This window comes from Sceloporus occidentalis, unplaced genomic scaffold (assembly GCF_023333645.1).
Source record: "Sceloporus occidentalis isolate IW3139 unplaced genomic scaffold, rSceOcc1.0.p SCAF_35, whole genome shotgun sequence".
Lineage (NCBI taxonomy): Eukaryota > Metazoa > Chordata > Lepidosauria > Squamata > Phrynosomatidae > Sceloporus > Sceloporus occidentalis.
Window position 1 is genome coordinate 3,855,307 of NW_028317015.1, and position 17,928 is coordinate 3,873,234.

At 41.6% G+C, this 17,928-nt stretch overlaps 1 protein-coding gene across 1 annotated transcript; it reads left to right on the forward strand.

Moving 5' to 3' along the window:
- Nucleotides 1-8,629: 8,629 nt before the first annotated feature.
- DLAT (dihydrolipoamide S-acetyltransferase) lies at nt 8,630-16,861 on the forward strand. The gene is made up of 14 exons (XM_089487936.1): nt 8,630-8,851; nt 10,359-10,460; nt 10,938-11,062; nt 11,543-11,681; nt 11,877-12,003; nt 12,509-12,693; nt 12,861-13,014; nt 13,513-13,580; nt 13,743-13,841; nt 14,063-14,170; nt 14,927-15,045; nt 15,558-15,720; nt 16,132-16,268; nt 16,732-16,861. The coding sequence occupies exons 1-14, from the start codon at nt 8,630-8,632 to the stop codon at nt 16,859-16,861; spliced, it is 1,878 nt and encodes a 625-aa protein (XP_089344062.1).
- The last annotated feature ends 1,067 nt before the right edge of the window (nt 16,862-17,928 follow it).

Consider the following 17,928-nt stretch of genomic DNA (forward strand, 5'->3'; position numbering starts at 1 on the left):
TGTGAGGTATGAATACTATGCATTGAAATTGTTACTGTGTATTCACACAATGTACTTTCCCATGTATTAGAATAGGCTGTGAAGCTCTGGGTAGTGGAGCCGCTATAACAGCCAACAGCGCCTCCTGCTGTTCAACAACGGCAGGACATCTGTTTCATAAATCGATGTTTCGTTTGAACGTCCCTCTTGCTCCTTCTTAAATATTTTATTTACATCCACAACCAGAAATACTAAACTGATACATAACTAGAAATACTATCCACCGCACGAGCTTTACTCAACCCGAGACCAGTAACAGACATTTGACATTCCCTGTTTGTTTCTGAGGGCATAGTTGTTGCGTAGATAACTTCCGTATCCGTGTGGAAAAATAGACGGATGTTATAATATTTTTGGCTAAGGGGGTTCCGTCTTTAATTTTGGATATTTAATAAATAATTAAGCTTGTAAGGTGGTTATTATTTCTCTGTGATACAGAAAACATAATTAAATACCAGGTTTATTCATTAAAATGTATGCACTCTTTTTTTAATTATTATTTGTGCCATGAAAAAAATGACAACTAAGCTAAACCTTTCATTTTTTTTTTTTGGTCCCAAAGTTTAGGAATATTTAACTAAAAATCCCCAAATCCCGGTATTGCACACATTAATGTATACAGGTTTCTAGTTAGTTACCTATGCAATCTGTTCATATCTCAAGCATATATCTTTGTCCTTATTTATTTGTATTTGTTTTCTGTTTCCAAAAGAATATGTTTTCCAGCGTAATATCTTAACAATAAAATGTAAAAAAAATTATTTTGTTTTGGTGCAAAGACCTTTCATGTAAAGGCTAGGAAGCATTGAGAATATCTTATTCACAAATGACAGACATGTTAGGATTACATTTTTTAAAGGGAGAGTATAGTCAATGCAATGAATTGTCGTGCAATTAAATAAAAGACATTTTATTGAAACTGTGCTACTAAGACATAAGTTACTAAAACATAAAAATGCTTGAAATGAACATATCTGAATTTCTATACATTCTATAATACAAAACAGATGTTTTAACCTCTTTATACAATCCTGTCTTTTTATACCCAAAAGAACACTTTAAAGTAAAGTACAACATTTCTAGTTTATTGACAGTTGTGATTGATGTTTTAGATTTGATTTTGGAAACAGGTCAATGACCCATTTAGTTTCTAGTCTATTGGAAGAAAAAAGAAATGAGAATGACAGCTTAATTGTTACAGCCTGAAAATGAAATACAACATAAATATATATATAAATATATATATATATATATATATATATATATATATTTACAACACTACATGATGGTTATGATAATTGTATTGTAATAATAACCAAGAGGAAAAAGTACTTTTCAACATAACATAATAAAAGGTCTTATTGTATAGCATTGATGTGCTTTTGGTGTCATGGTTTAGGTTAGATAAAAGTACTAAAACCCAGTGAAAAACCTGACATTGCCATATATATCTTTAGTGGTTATATATATATATATATATATATATATATATATATATATATATATATATATCACACACACATATATTATTTTTAAGAAATATGTACAATTACTGTCACTCAAACCCATTTTTTATGTTTTTATGGAAGCTTCTGTAAATATGAAGGTAGGCTGGTTTGGTTTTCTTAAACTTTATTTGCCTTTTTGGCAAAAAAAAAAGTTTGTGTTTATTCTCTAGTGACGTCTTCTATTTGTACAACAATGTAATTATTTATAAGAAATGTTTTGTTTTACCAGAGTCATGTCTATTTTTACACTGTTGAGTTTTTGTATGGTCATATCCACCGCAAACCGCAAACGTGTACTTGTAGTTTTCTAACATCGCTGAAAGAATGCCTCACGTTCCTGAAAGGTTTCACTAGTACATTTATTTTATTATGAGATATTCGGGTCTGTCGAGAATCCCATCTTTGTGCATACAGAATAAGATTATATGTGAATCCAATTTATGAGCTGTTTTCTGTACATAAAGAATAATAAATAATCTGCCTAGTGTGTGGGTTTATTTTATTGTGTATGTGGTTTATCGTCACTTGTCAAGCAGTTTCAAGTGAGAGCACCCTTCTTATGGCCATGAATCTTAAAAATGTTCTCTTTCATTTAGCAGCCTCAAAACAATAAGTTTGGTTTGGTGATTTTTTGGGGCAAAAAAAATTTTCAGTGGGCTTCTCTCTTGATAATGCAAATACAAAAATTCTACATTACATTTCCTTGTATTTAATACAAGTAACAATGCTGAATGCAAGTTTAACGAAAAGTTTATGAACATCCTTAAAAAATATAAAATTGAGAAATGAGGACTTTTTGTGACTTTTACTTGGACAATCTTTTACTCATCTATGAAAACTAATGATAAAAACTGCAAAATAGATTCTACTATTTGTCCTGAGTTTAGAAATACCCAATGTTTTTTTGCTTTTTTATGGAGCAATAAGTACAAGTAGTGTTTTGCTATTTCAAAACCATTTTTTCCAAATGTGGTAATTCTTCCCCATGTGCCATTTCGGGTATTTTTGAAGCTGGCCAATGCAATTGACTAGACACCCCAGGGTATTTCAAATGCTAGTATTTTAACTCTATCCATGCACTAATTATGGCAACAGTCTTTGTCAAACTTTGTGGTAGTCATTTTTTGCGGTTTTTTTTGCCACACACATTTTATTTCAGATATGAATTTACAGCTCCTGGTATATGTCGCTGTCACACAACAGCCCAATATGTGTTCAGCAACGTCTCCTGAGTACAGTGATACCATGGGTTTTCCAAGCATTTTTAACTATATTTTTTCTTTTTTTTATTTATTTTACTAATCACATTGTGATTAGAAAGCTGGGCTCCTTTGACTTGCATGGTTGAATGCAGTGCCTGTTTGGGTGAAGAAAGCGAACGTAGATCGCTTTCTACACCCATTTAAAGTCATGACAATCCTGGCACGATTGTCATCAAGGGGTTAGAGTACCTCATGTCTCTTCCATTGTAAGTGAACCTTGCTGCCTTGTAGTCAGACATTTTTCCAGTTTGGCAGCAAATATGAAAAAAATGGTTACACACAACTGCCTTTACACACACGTATACACATACACTGCCCTTACACACAGCTTACAAATACCTACACTGCTCTTACACACACCTGCCCATACACACCCAAGCTTACAAACACATACATTGATATACACTACCATTACACCCCTTTCTCCTCATCTTTTACCTCTTCCAGGGCCGGCCCTACAATGGAGCCGAGTGGGGCAATTGCCGCCCCAAGCCTTTTTTTTTGAAGCGGAGGAGAGGGGAGCCGAGTGGTTTTCGCTTACCCGCTCGGCGCCCCTCTCTCTCCTCTGCGAGCCCTCTAGCTCTGTCTCTGTGCCGGCTTGTAATGCTGAGCGCCGGAAGTGATGTCAATTTCCGGCGCTCAGCATTACAAGCCGGCACCGTGGCAGAGCAGGGAGACTCGTCACAGGACTGTTTAAAGGTAAGTACAAAAAGGGGGGGATAGGGTAGATAATAGGGAGGGAGGGTAGATAATGGCGTCGGTGAAGTTTAAAATGCCGCCCCCCCCGCGTCGGCAGGGGGGGGCGGCATTTTAAACTTTGCCCCAGGCGCCATTAAGTCTTGGCCCGGCCCTGACCTCTTCCACCATCCTTCTTCCTTCATCCTGTGGTGGGAGCGTGACCTGTCACTTCAGACCTCGCTTTACTACTCCCTCATCACTACACGCAGGCTATTGCTGCAGAGCGCAGGGATGACGTCATTTCCCCGCGCTTGCCATTATTTGCCAGGGCGTAGTGAGAAAGGAGCAGTAAAGTGACAGACCTTGCGTTCCTTAATGTTGAGCCGACTAGATGAAGAGCGTGATCTCCCAACTAGTCCTGCAGGCTGCAGCTGCTGATCGGGCGACTGTGCGTCCGCCCACCGAAGCTGCACCCGAGGTGAGAACGGCTCTTGCCTCACCCTACCTCTGCCCCTGCAAAGTGGGACAAAGGAAGGGATAGGCGGGACAGCGGGACAGAGATCTAAAATCGAGATTGTCCCAGCCAAATCGGGACAGTTGGGTTGCATGCTATATGGATGGCTCGTTAGACTTACCATTTTGTTATTCCGATTCTCACATTCCCTTATAGGAGTGATTAAATTAAAACCTGCCCAGTCAAAGCTGAGCATAGGGAATCACTATGATATATTAATTCAAGTTAAACATACGACAAGCCCAAAAGGGACACTCCCCATGTGTTACTGTTTAGGAGAGATATGCTATGGTCCAAAGTTCCTCTGGTTCTTATTCATCCTCTGATGTCCTACTTTTCTAGGAGCTCAGAATGTTTGATTTTGATGGATATGAACATATTGGTGTTTTTACAGAAATAAAACTAACATTAATGTGTATAGCAACAGCAGAAAATGGATTATGAATTAAACTGTGAATAAAATATGTGTAAATGCCTCTAAATGCTTTACATTGCTACAGAAATGATTTTTAATGAATCAATATGATACATTAAACGTCTACTCTAACGGATGAAGCAGCCTAGATCAGTGTAAAAGGAGTTGGTATCTCCTTTGTGGCAAATAAGTAACTGAAGCTTTCAATTCATAGTACAATCAAACACACCGCTCATGTTCAACACCAACAACAAGGAGACACTTTACTGGCTTTCATCATTTCTTTCATTTGTCTCTATATTTTAACCCCTTCACGACCACAGAGGTACCTGCATACCTGGGAACTTCTCGGCTCCGGCTACCCGGAGCTTTCCCTTGCGGGATGCGGCCAGGACTCCACACTGACGACGGTGGGCGGTCCCGCTGACGTCGGTGGGTGGTCCCGCTGACATCAGGGGAGTTCCCGCTGACGTCAGGGGAGTTCCTGCTGATGTTGATGGGCGGTCCCGCTGACATCAGTGGGCGGCCCCACTTACATCAGGGGCGGTCCCACTCATCCTGGGGGCGTTCCCATCGGGGGGACACTCCCATGTAAATGAAAAAATGGGCGGGATTCGGAAGATTCAGAAACCTGTTCACAATTTGTAAGTAGTGTTTTTATGGATCATATATTATTTATTTCCCCAACCATTTGGAATTTTTTTTTTTACACAATATCTAGTGGGCTGAAAAAGCTTCCAATCAATAAAAGGACATATGTTACTACACCCCTTAACTGCATTCAGAAAAGTATGGCAAATTAATATACTCTTCTATAGGTGAACGCCGCAAGGACTCTTCAATTCCCCAGCCGCCCTTTATTGGTGGATGCCAGAGGAGCTCAGTGCTGGTGACCAATAGGGTCGCTTATATGGACCTTTTTACTTGTGATGCCAAAACTTGGCCTGGGGAGCTTCAAGGAGTTCAAGGTCTGTGGGTGTGACTCTATTGGTTAACGAAGACGAACACGAAGATCCTTCGTGTTGTGCTCCTTCGTATTTGTATACAATTAGCCACTGCCATATTAGTTTATTCGATATTCAGTTTGAACAACGAAAACGCAACATTTGTGTTCTTTTTCATGTTCTCTCGAATACGAAAGTGCAAGTCTAGTAACAACATACAGGGAAACCCCATGTGATGTTGTGGTGGGGGGTTATCATGAAAACTGCTTCTTCCAGGGAGAATAGGTATAGAAACAAGAACCTACATGGTGAGGGTAAAACAACAACTGGTAGTGAAACAAATACAGTGTATTGTGCCCAATATTAAGCCCACTCCACAACCAAATATATTCAATGAGCCCTTAAGGTGAAAAAAGCAAATTGGAGACTAAAACAATAGGTTTGGTAAAAACCATGAAAAACAATAGAACATCCCTACAGGTCACTAATCCACAGTGTAGTAAAAATTGCCTCTCTCAGCTCTTGATAGGTATGAGAGTTGACAAAAATAACCCTTCAGGGTTTCTGGAGGGTGAGGGTACAAACCTTGCTGTAGCCAGCTGGTTTGCATCTCTGGGCTGGATCAGAAGAAGGCTTGAGGGATTTATGTGTAGGGTACAAACTCTCTGATATTGCAAAATTCCTATAGCCATCTATTGTCATAAAAGAAAGAACCAGAGCTTAGTGTTCCAAGTCTCCAATGCCAAGAGAAACCAGGACATGCAATAAGTAAATACAATACAAACTTTTATGACAGGGTAGCTGCACGGATGGCTTCTCGGGTTAGGCTGGCAGGTCTGGAGGTCGAGTGGAAAGCTGGGCTTATCGACTGGTTTCTCAGTATATGCCTGGTTGCATAGAAAAACCTATACCTCAAGTCAGCTGGCGTGGCGAGCATTGAGCCACATTGGTGGCACTTATAGGGAGTAAGTTTCACCTTTTTGGGCACAGTTTCCTATCTGGATCTTTGCTTCAAAAGTGGGCTTTGGAGATAGTAGACACACTGAGGAGCCCATAAAGCATGGTCTTCTGTGTCACAAAGAGGCCTATTGGCCACGTTGTGAGAAACTGTTACAAAAGGAGAAAGCCCAGCTGAATTTGGTCTAGATAGCCCTTTTGGCTTAAGTGCTTGGTACACCCTATCAATTAGCCTACCTAGAATCTGACTGAACATCCAAATGAAAATCAGCATATGGTCTTCACCCTTTGTTGCCTCTGATGCTGAGATATGGTGGCCGTACAATAAGCCATCTAGTTCCTCATGCAATGTTTCTTGCACATTATGCAGAAGAGCCGAAATATTGCCTTTCATTGTTAATGACTTCATATGGTGAAATTAGTCTTTGCAATGTGACAGCCCTTGGACCCTAGATGGGTAGGGGGAAAGGAAGATCTTGCGTGACCTATGTCATTGTTAAGCTGTTTAGAGAAACTGAGCCTTGCAGATATAAGGTAAAAGATTGCTTTAAGTCTTGTTTTTTTTGTCCTTAGCCTAGGCGTAAGTTGTATAGTTGTTTATATCCAAAGCTACTAACCATTCATTCAATAAGTAGTGTCTCTTTTGTAAATTGCCCATAGGGGTTATGGAGGCGTGTAAGAAACATATTTACGGACGCAGAGGAGCACAGCCAGGGGGGCTACATAGCCATTTTGGTTGCAGGATGATTACATCTTTTGATTCTCTGACCAAATTTGAACAGCAGTCTCCAACCTAATGTTACTTAACTAACTGACCTACAACTTCTCACTGCTTCAAGCTGATCCTCCCTGTTCAGCTGACACCGGGTCTGAGGCAGGCTTGGGTGTCTTCTGGTCTTTCACACCACCCATTAGATAGTCATCCGAGTCACACCACTAGTTGGGAGCAGGGAGAAGAGGCAAATGAGTATGAGGAGATTCTGTGGAGCAGAACATTGGAAGGGGGGACATCTCACCCTATCGCACCTATAACCCTTACCCTGCTGGAAGCCTTTGTTATAGCTGCTTGCATACTGCGGGTAACCACGCTGTCACTGCAGGGCCACCTTACCAACAGCTATAACAAGGAAAAGTAACACATTATGTTATCTGATGACGCTATGAAGGAAGTGCCCATGTGGATGCCCTCTCAAACCTCGCCATCAATCCTTCTTACTGGAGCGTGAGGCGATGCCAGTGCCACAGCACATTCATTCAACGTACATGTGCAAGACCCCATTCCCATTCCCATCATCGTTTGAGTTTGGACCCAATTATTTATTCAATCGCGTGTAGCTTTCCGACGCACAGCATGTTCCCCAATGAGGACAAAAGGGGCAAATGAAGCTGCCTGCGCTTGGGCAAGAGGTCTGCCATATCATTTTTTTCCCTGTAATATAAGTCACATCACTACAGTGGCTGGGCAGCTATGGGCAGGTAGTAAGTTCTTTATGACTTTTCATTTCTGGGATGAGTGAATCAAATAGAGATCCATCGGTGCCACAGGCGTGCTTTCAAATAAAGCCCTGCAAGGTCATCCGGCTATTACACGTCTGGGCCCCATTTTCTCATGTCAAGTGCCAGTTTTGGGCGCTGCACATACAATACAGCCAGCAACAGCAATAAAAAACCACACAGCTGTGCTGCAGTATTGGCACCGTTGGCACATATGTCTGTGGTTTCAGAACGCTTCCTTCCCCCGTGGATATAAGAAAGTGATTATTAATGAATAATTTCAACAGGCTCGCTTCCTTCCAAAGGCTTTCACTACTTGTCCCCGTCACCTTGTTGCCAGGAGCCGCTGTCACTCACTGACACACACCCCTCCCCGCCCTAACGGTATTTCTTTACGGCATTTCTACGTACTTGACCCTGGAAGCGGCTCATTACTATATAAAAAAAAACGTCAGCCATCTTGCTCCACCTCATTGCTTTAAATCTCGGCTGAACTGAAGCCACCGGAAGTGTTACTTGCCATCTTTCTCCTCGCAGTGAGTCAATTATTTCCCACGGTAGAAACCGAATACATGTGACGCAATTATCTCCTGTACCTCAAGTATATCTTTTTTTAATTTTAAAATAGGACCGCTTATGGAATCTTATCTTTTTCTGGGTGTAGAAACATGGCGCCACTCGGCGGACCTAAGGTCTGGACGAACAGCGCCGCCTAGCTGTACGTAGCGTGTATTGCTACTGCCGTAAATGTTACCTTTTCGCCGGGGAGGTCATTGAAGAAGGAGAGCTTCGAGGCCCTGAGTGTACTCTCAGCAGCTATGCTCCGCTTGTGCCTGAGGCTCCGCGGCCCTGTCCGCTCAGCCTTGTCGGTTCGGGGACAAGCTAATCCAGCTTCGCGTCTTCGGAGGTATCACGCGGGCCCCACCAACAGACTGAGAGCTCTCCTTGGGAATCCAGCAGCCTCCCCTGTTCCAAAAGGAGTGGAAAGGCAGAAAACGGCTAACGGCAGGAGATGGTACAGCCTGCCCCCCCACCAGAAGGTAGAATAAACATGAAGGGGCTGGGGGCGAGTGGGAGAGGGGGGGGTCGAGTGGGAGAGGGGGGGGGGTCAGCATGCACACAGCAAGTGTCAGCGGGATAAGGTAAAGGTAATGACAGCAAGGTGAGTCACGTGATCCAGATGGCACTTGGGGCGATTGGAATATGTGTGATCGCTAGCAGAATAATGGCTTTTCCTTGTCATTGTTGCCAAGCATCCCAGTTTCACTGGGGCAGTCCTGATAACAGTCCATGAGCAAATCCCATTCTAGGACACAACAGCCTGTGCATGTTGTTTCAATATTTAGTTATGAAGGCTCAACACTGGCGAGAGTCTTCAGCAAGAAGGGATGCATAATGCATAACTCAATGAGTGAGGGGGCTCTGGAGAAATCTCATTGAGTTAAGAGCCAGGCAAGCTCTTTCTGGATGAGAAGCTGTCTGGGGTTAGACCTTCATAACGTATGTAATGACAGAACTCTGCCCAGCTCTCCTGGATGATCAGCGTTACCAGGATTTAGGCAGGTTGTACACACTGACTGGATCCTTTCTATGCTCTGTTCATGTGGTTAAAAAGTTGACTTGGTTCACTGTGCGGTTTGGGAGATGAAATGTCCCTCCCTGCGTGGTAATGATGTGTGATGATGTCATCGACACGCAGCGTATCTCAGCGGATACACCTGGTTTTCCGAAGCTTTCGGCATGTGATGGAGAATAAATATTAAAAGCTGCCGGACCCCGTTGGTAGGCGGACCCGGAAAACCACAATAGTGAAAAAGCACCTGCCGTACGTGTCACATGTATGTTGTCAGTAAATAGGTTTGTGTAACCAGAGAACATACATGCAGTTTTACTGGCATCAGATGCATTGTACGTGAAGCCGGACTATTGTCACAAATACCAAAGCACTTTGGGGTTTATTCACTAAAGAGAGAGTTGGCAGGAGAGTGTATTTACTAAAGGGAGAGCTGTGTTCTATTACAGAATGCTTAGGCTTTCATAGAATGATGAGATCCTTTATTATCTCTGTGCTCGTCACTGCGTGGATATAAAAGCAGAGATCTCTAGGGGACGGGGCTTTTTCACCTTTACATTTGAACAATGGTTATATCTGAAACCCTTTTAAATGTGAAATCCCGTTGCGGATAGTTTCCTTGGGATTAGCCATTGTATGCCTGGGAATCAAGAAGCCGTTTTCAGTAGGGACACGTTTTCTAAGCAGTGTAGTCATCCGATGGACGTCAGGAAACATTTCTGTGGAGGGCAGACACGTGACTGACCTCCTTTATTGGAGTGATTGCTGTCCCTTGGCGGACAGGTAAGTTGGCGCTAGTGTGTATAGGCTTGTAAGTGAAAATAATATACTTTTCCCATAAGAAGCAACATAAGTATTTGGAATGGGTGTTTTTCTGTGTGATGCCTGTTGTTGTCTATTCTGTAACCTCTGTATAATTTAGAAGTACAGAATGATCACTCTTTCGGTTGTATTCTCTTTCGTTCGATCCGTAGGTGCCTTTGCCAGCGCTGTCCCCGACGATGCAGATGGGAACGATCGCTCGCTGGGAAAAGAAAGACGGAGAAAAGATTAACGAAGGGGACCTTATTGCGGAGGTAAGATTAAAAAAACAGACCTTCTTGAGTCTGCCACATAATAAGTCAGAGTAGGAGGTGGTGATAACTTTCCCATACAAGAATGTGGTGTCACATGTGCTGAAGAGCTCAGCGGTCTCTTCTTCAACCCAATTAAGGCAGGACTGTAATATTCAATTAATCAGAAAAAGGTCATAAAAAAAAATGTAAAGTATATAAAAACAAACCTAGGCATGCCAGTAAAAATAGTCAGAGGTAAGAATAAGTGGAGGCAACCTTGCCTGATTGAGTGCACGGCAGTCGTCCCCAGGGGTTGGGAAGGATTTTTCCATAAGCTTTGGCAGATCTGCTTTAAGTCGTTATTGCAATAGATATTAAAACTGTGAAGAAGGTGCTTTCATCATCAATGTTTCCTGTTTTTTTTTTCTTCTTTAAACAAAATGTTTATTAGAGGCATGGGAGTGAAGGAACCTCTCACACCTCTCTTCTGTTGCCTAGGTGGAGACGGACAAGGCCACAGTTGGATTCGAGAGTCTGGAGGAATGTTACATGGCCAAAATTCTGGTGCCGGAAGGAACACGAGATGTCCCCATTGGTTCAATCATTTGCATCACAGTCGACAAGTAAGTTAACGGAGTAAATCGTCTCCTATTTATATATTTACTACTAATATAGGTATATAACATATTTACATCTTTGGGTTAATATTTCCTCCGTTTTACTGCCGTTTCCACGTTTTGTAAGTTTGTAGTGTAAGTTCTACTGTTTTCAAACATTTTTGGTATCCCCGGCCACTGTCATGATGTCATCACTGCTGGGTCTGTATGTCACCTGAAGACGATTTATTAGTCAATCAAATAAGACAACGCTTTAATAGACAGGCACTAGACATTCTACAAATATGTGGTGTCGGTATACAGGTTTAAGGGCTGGGGCACTTCCTCCGTGCACTTGATGGTAGATTAAAGAGTCACGGTACTCCACAAGGTCCCCCCCCCCCCTCTGTGTTTATATGCTTTACTGTCTGGGTTCACTAATTCTTTGTTTGATGAATTAAAATGTGTCCCTTTTGCCTGCTAAATTACAATCATTATGTCTACTAGGCCAGAGTTCATCGAAGCCTTTAAAAACTATACCTTGGATTCGGCTGCCGCAGCTGCTCCTGTGCCACCTCCTGCCACAGCTCAGACCCCACAGCCCGCAGCCCAAGCCCCCGGCAGTACATATCCTACTCACATGAAGGTAGAATTTATTTTATCACTCTTGTGGGTCACAAAATTTGACATTCTAAACTTCTCCAGCTATTTTTATTTATTTATTTATTAGCGAGCCTCCCACGTATTTAGTCTTTAAATCAAATCTCAGTAATTTTCACACCAAAACCTGTAATAAATCCAGTCCACCCATTTCACTTTAAATCTATCCTGTGCTGTACAGATTGTTCTGCCGGCCCTCTCGCCAACAATGACCATGGGCACCGTTCAGAAGTGGGAGAAGAAGGTCGGGGAGAAGCTGAGCGAAGGAGACCTTCTGGCTGAAATTGAGACTGACAAAGCCACAATAGGTATTTATTGGGCCAACTTTTAATGACGTGGATGCAGTATATATCGTTATGCTTTTATTTCAGGTTATTCTTCATTATGTCTTTGTGTGAGAATGAACTCCTTGCGGTTTTCAATACCAACCTACTTCCATATCTGGTTCTACTTTGTTCCAAAATGTATATCTGCGTGAATGCACTGCATATGTCCCTGACTTTTGAGATATTTGGAGGGTATGGTTTGCACCTGTGGGATCAGAATACCAGTCGGAAGGACACTCATGTACAGCATCCGGACGATAGTCAGTGAAAAGAATGAGTGCAAAGCCTGTGAACACCCAGCATACCCAGCATTGTAATACAGACTGCATGCCATACAAAGTAGCTGTCAGTATGCTTTTAATGCCAGTGTTAAATAGCAGTGTGATATAGATACTTGGTGTATAAGAGTCCGTCAAAAGATATAACAAGTAGGCATGGCTATGGCGATGGTTTGGCTTGTATCTCATACTGTTGTCTTTGCATGGAGGTTTTGAGGTGCAGGAAGAAGGATATTTGGCCAAAATCCTTGTGCCTGAAGGGAGTCGAGATGTTCCTCTAGGGACCCCTCTGTGTATCATAGTGGAGAAGGAATCTGACATCGCCACCTTTGTGGATTACAAAGAGTCTGCTGCAGTAGTCGACATTAAACCCCAACCAGCACCTTCTGCTCCGGTAAGAAAACAATGGATAATCTGAATGGCGGTTTCACGTCCCCTACAAAGTACGGTAGTTGCAGTTGGCTTGGTGCCCCCGTGTAAATGAACTTGAATAATTGGAATACCGATCACCAGGCATCTCCTGACTTCATGAACCCTGACTTTTGTGTGTTTTCTCTTAAGGCCGGAGGACCACCTCCACCACAACCTCCCCCTGTGACGGCTCCTCTGCCTTCTGCGAAGCCCAGCACAGCCCCCGCCAAGGGAAGGGTGTTTGTGAGCCCACTGGCCAAAAAACTAGCAGCAGAAAAAGGCATAGACCTCAAGCAAGTGAGAGGTGAGTGGACAAGTTAAAATCCTAAAGTCTTGGAAAGCATAATAATTCCTCCCCTTTGATCCGTGTTTATGAAAAATGAAGTTATAGATGATTTAAACCATAGCCCTACATTCAATCCTTGTAGATCAGACACAATACCTGCGTTATGGAATGTAAGCAACTTGTTTAATGAGTTTTCTTTTTTTAATGGGTCAAATGATAATGAAATGAGCAATAAAATGTAAAAATCCTCTATATATTTACAAACAGCTCACAACACGGACTATCCATTTATGTCTTTCCATTGATTTTGAAGACACCTTGTCGGTTTTATGCTTCATCTATGCTCACCCGGCAGTGCTGCCGAAGTAACACCAGTCTTATATATATATATATATATATATATATATATATTGAACGTGGACTGTTCCCTCACCATATTGCTGCTGCTGACTCATGTTACACAAGACAAAAAAATATTCCTATGGTGTTAACCTCCTTCCATTTTCTATATTTCAGGTACCGGGCCAGATGGAAGGGTTACCAAGAAAGATATTGATTCCTTTGTTCCTCCTAAAGCTGCTCCTGTAAGTATATTCTGTTTACTTCTTTAAATGTCATGGTTTTATTACTATTATGCTTATTTTTCTCTAACACACACACACAGGTGAACAAACAATGGTGTTCTAGTAATAGAAATTGTATTAAGTGGAGTATGAGAAACATAACGTATTATTTCTACTAATCAGGTTGCAGCTACGGAACCAGCGCCTGCAGTTACTGCACCAGCCGTGGCCGCTGTTCCTACCGGCATCTTCACAGACGTCCCCATTAGCAATATCCGAAGGGTAAGGAAAAAGTAGGAGCTGAGCGGAGTTTGTTGGCGCGCCCATAACTAAAACAAATTCCTGTACCTGTTTATTGTTCATGCATTGTCCAGGGGGAATTATTAGGTATTTCAAAATTCTGGTATACACAACAATAATGAGAGGTAATTGCAGATCTTTGGAGAAATGCCAGTTACTTTGATAATTATAACCTTTACAACGATCTCTTGGTACCTCTCTAGGTAATTGCCCAACGCCTCATGCAATCCAAACAAACGATACCTCACTACTATCTCTCCATCGATATAAACATGGGAGAAGTCGTACAACTAAGGAAAGAGCTAAACGAGGTAAGATTTACTTTGGTATTCACCAATAAATGGCCAAATACTTTTTGAAGGAAGGACCGCTTTTGGTTCTTATTGTGTGTGCGCTGTGGTCATTTTAATATACTACATTAAACATGTGCAGATTCCCAATATGTCAACCGTTTGGAAAGCCACCAGCTGAACCAGACCTTGGGCTCACTAATTGAGCCGCACATTAGCTGAACTTGCCAAAAGCCTAAGAACGGTCCTTACAAGCATCGCCGTGACCCAAATCCCTAACGAGAGCGGGGATATGAGCTGTCTTGGGAGCCTCGGCAATGCTGGCTTTCCCAGCTATATTTAGGACAGGCGTTGAAGGGCAATTTAAAAATAAAATACAACTGTGTATATTATCATGTCCTGTATATATTACGGTTGCATCGATTAGTTTTATACAGGAACCATTAACTATCCATACCTAATTCACTCTCGTTACATGTTAATGGTGGGAAGAATACTTGGCACGCCAAGTAACTTGCAGAATACCTACAGATGATATTTGGAGAGTTTTATGTTGGTCATTTCATATTAATCAATGCAGATTTTACTTCTATTAGTATATGTTTCCATTGTAGTGGGCTTGATGTGTGTGAATACAGCCATCTTCTTAACACTTTATTCAGATAATTCATAAATGCAAAACCCATACGCCCTTCCCCCACCGTCGGCTAGGTGTATATTGAGTGACGATGTGGGGTTGTAGAGCGGTTCTGAGATGTCTCTTCTGAACCTTTGCAGGTTGTCAAGTCTGAAAACATTAAGCTTTCTGTCAATGATTTCATCATTAAGGCCTCAGCCTTGGCGTGTCTCAAAGTGCCAGAGGCCAACTCCTCGTGGATGGACACCGTCATTAGACAGTAAGCGTGTGGAGGACTTGATGGGATATTTGGGCAGTGAACAACATGGGTTGTGGAGTGTTTTACTTTTTTGTGACCAAGGGGACTTATTTACTAACCTGTGAGTTTGTAGACACATCACTGGCTTAACTATGTGTTATGAAGGACCCCTAGCCAGCAGCTTTATCCTACAATAGGAGCCAAGCCTAACCAGTTTACCTATACATTGTGCAGACACCTTTGACCAAACCCCATGTAGTCTTGTTGACTTTAGTAGATGTCTAGATGAGCAAAATGTCATACTTGACTTTAGTTTTTTTTTTTATTTAGTCTTACGTTTATTTATTTGAATGAGAAAAATCTGATGTTCTCTCAACCATTGTCTTCAGAATGTAACTAAATACGTTAATGCAAAACTTAGCGTGTGTTAAGGCTGCCAACTAAACGACTACCAACTAACACATTTCAGCGTAGTTGCAAACTTTAAACAGTGTGAAATAATGGTGAAAACAAGATCATTTTGTGTCTCCCAGGAATCATGTGGTGGATGTGAACGTGGCGGTGAGCACTCCAGCTGGTCTGATCACCCCCATAGTGTTCAATGCACACGTAAAGGGCCTGGCTAACATCAGCACCGACGTGGCATCCTTGGCCAACCGTGCCCGTGAAGGAAAACTTAAGCCTCACGAATTCCAGGTGAGTGAAGGGGAAAGTGTTTACACATGTCATAAACATCAATAATGTCCTCCGTTTCCTCTTCCCCCCCTAACTTGGTTTATGAAAATTACATTGAAACAACCAGATGGTAGCACAGGAGCTAAGTAAAAAGTTTCAGGAATGACAGTCTGGGAATAAAGAAAAAACAAAAAACCTAACCTTCACGTGAGAAATGTTTGCCCCCATGATTAACAAAAATGAATTTATAGGGAGCTTGGCTGGGATTTCTCTTCCCAATTTACCAAACCTAGGTTTTGATACCTTTTTTAGCTAATTTACCTATCTTATAGAAAGACCTTTCTCTATATAGAACTAAAACGTACAAACTTGTTTAAAATGAGCAATCGTTCTGGAAAGTTAACCGAACGCTATTTTGTTTTTCTTATCCAGGGTGGAACTTTTACAGTTTCCAATCTGGGGATGTACGGAATCAAAAACTTTTCGGCCATAATCAACCCTCCCCAGGCCTGTATTCTTGCCGTGGGAGCTTCTGAGAACAAGCTGGTACCAGCAGACAATGAAAAAGGGTACGTATGCAATGTGCCGTGCCGTACACAATGAGACCCAATCGGTCCTAACCTTTCCAAAATAAGTGTCTTCCCGTTTGGCTGCATATCTGACGCGTGTTATGTACGGTCACAGTATTTTCTGACTGAACCACAACTGGTTATCAACAGCAGAAAGCTTAATATACTTGATGTGAAATCAACACATTTTGCTTTTGTCTTGCTTCTCTTAAGATTAATGGGGGTTTTTTTTTTGTTTTGTTTTTTTTCGAGTGAATTTAGGTCTCTTTGGTATCACAGATACTTGTGCTGTTTTCAGAAGATCCATATCGCACGCGAGACCATGTTATAAATCATACTGTTAAGATTATATAACTCTCGTTCTGTTTGTCTTCTTGCCTTCAAAAATATTAGTTTGGTACATTGATAACTCCAAGAAAAGGTAATTTTATTTATTTTTTAAACAATTCTCTTCTTTTTCCAGTTTTGATGTTGCCAACGTGATGTCTGTCACTTTGAGCTGTGATCACCGCGTTGTGGATGGAGCTGTTGGAGCTCAGTGGCTCGCCGAATTCAAAAAGTTCTTGGAGAAGCCGACCACCATGCTGCTATAGAACAAGAACGCAGACCCGTCACGTTCCTTGGGCCCTCTGTTGTATCCAGACAAGCTATTTATGTACCCTCTGCATCTCAAGACTCCTCTGATACGCGTATAAATTCTTTTTAATTTAAAAGAACAACGGAAAAACTTTTTTTTATTCTACATTCTGTACAGATAACCAGTGTTCCACTCCGATAAATGTTACCTTTTCATAGGACTGTGAACCACGGTGCCGGGTGCTTCAGCGATGTCATGTCTAAAAGGTCAGATTTCCCATAGATGGTTTTAAGTCATGTCATGACACGCTAGAACAACAGATAAAAATAGAATATATATGTGTACATCTCAACGTGGTCTGTGTATTTTCTGATCAATTCGTAAATATGTATTTGCCCACCTAAAATATGTATTGGGGACAGTTTTACAATGTTTTGCGCAGATTATTTTCTTACATCCGTGCTTTTAAGTGAAATACTTAAATAAGTGAATTGATATGCCACAAGCAACTGGCTACAAGTACACCTCACACGACCGCTTTGAGAAAAGATGGCCTTCTATTATCAAGTGCAGGTTACCGTGGATTTGTACCGCAGTTCCACGAAAACAAAATGTAATTTCGGGTAAACAGGTCACTGGGTGACACGCCTGTGCTCAAGCAGGAATATCAATTTAAAGCCTATACTTTTAGATAAGCCCAGAGCTGCATAGCATTATTCATACTGTTATTTGACTGGAGGGAGCTGCGGACTTTGTTTCAAATACTCAGACAACGTTCCAGGCAAGACGCAGGCAATAATGAACTAAAATGGGAAGCAGGTTTGATATAGGAAAGGTAGACGCACTTAACGTAACTCCTTTACACGTATGTTTTTGATAATATGGAGATGAAGAACAAATTGTGACATAGCTGTTGGTTTATAAACTTCCATGCCCAAGGCTAAATGTATATTGCAATTGTTTTTCCCACCGGACAAGTTTAGTATATATTTATTTACCAGGGAAATAAATCTGTTACACGCGTTTTACTCTCTATGCTATTGGACAAATTACCCAAGTCACTATGTAACAAACGTTTATTTG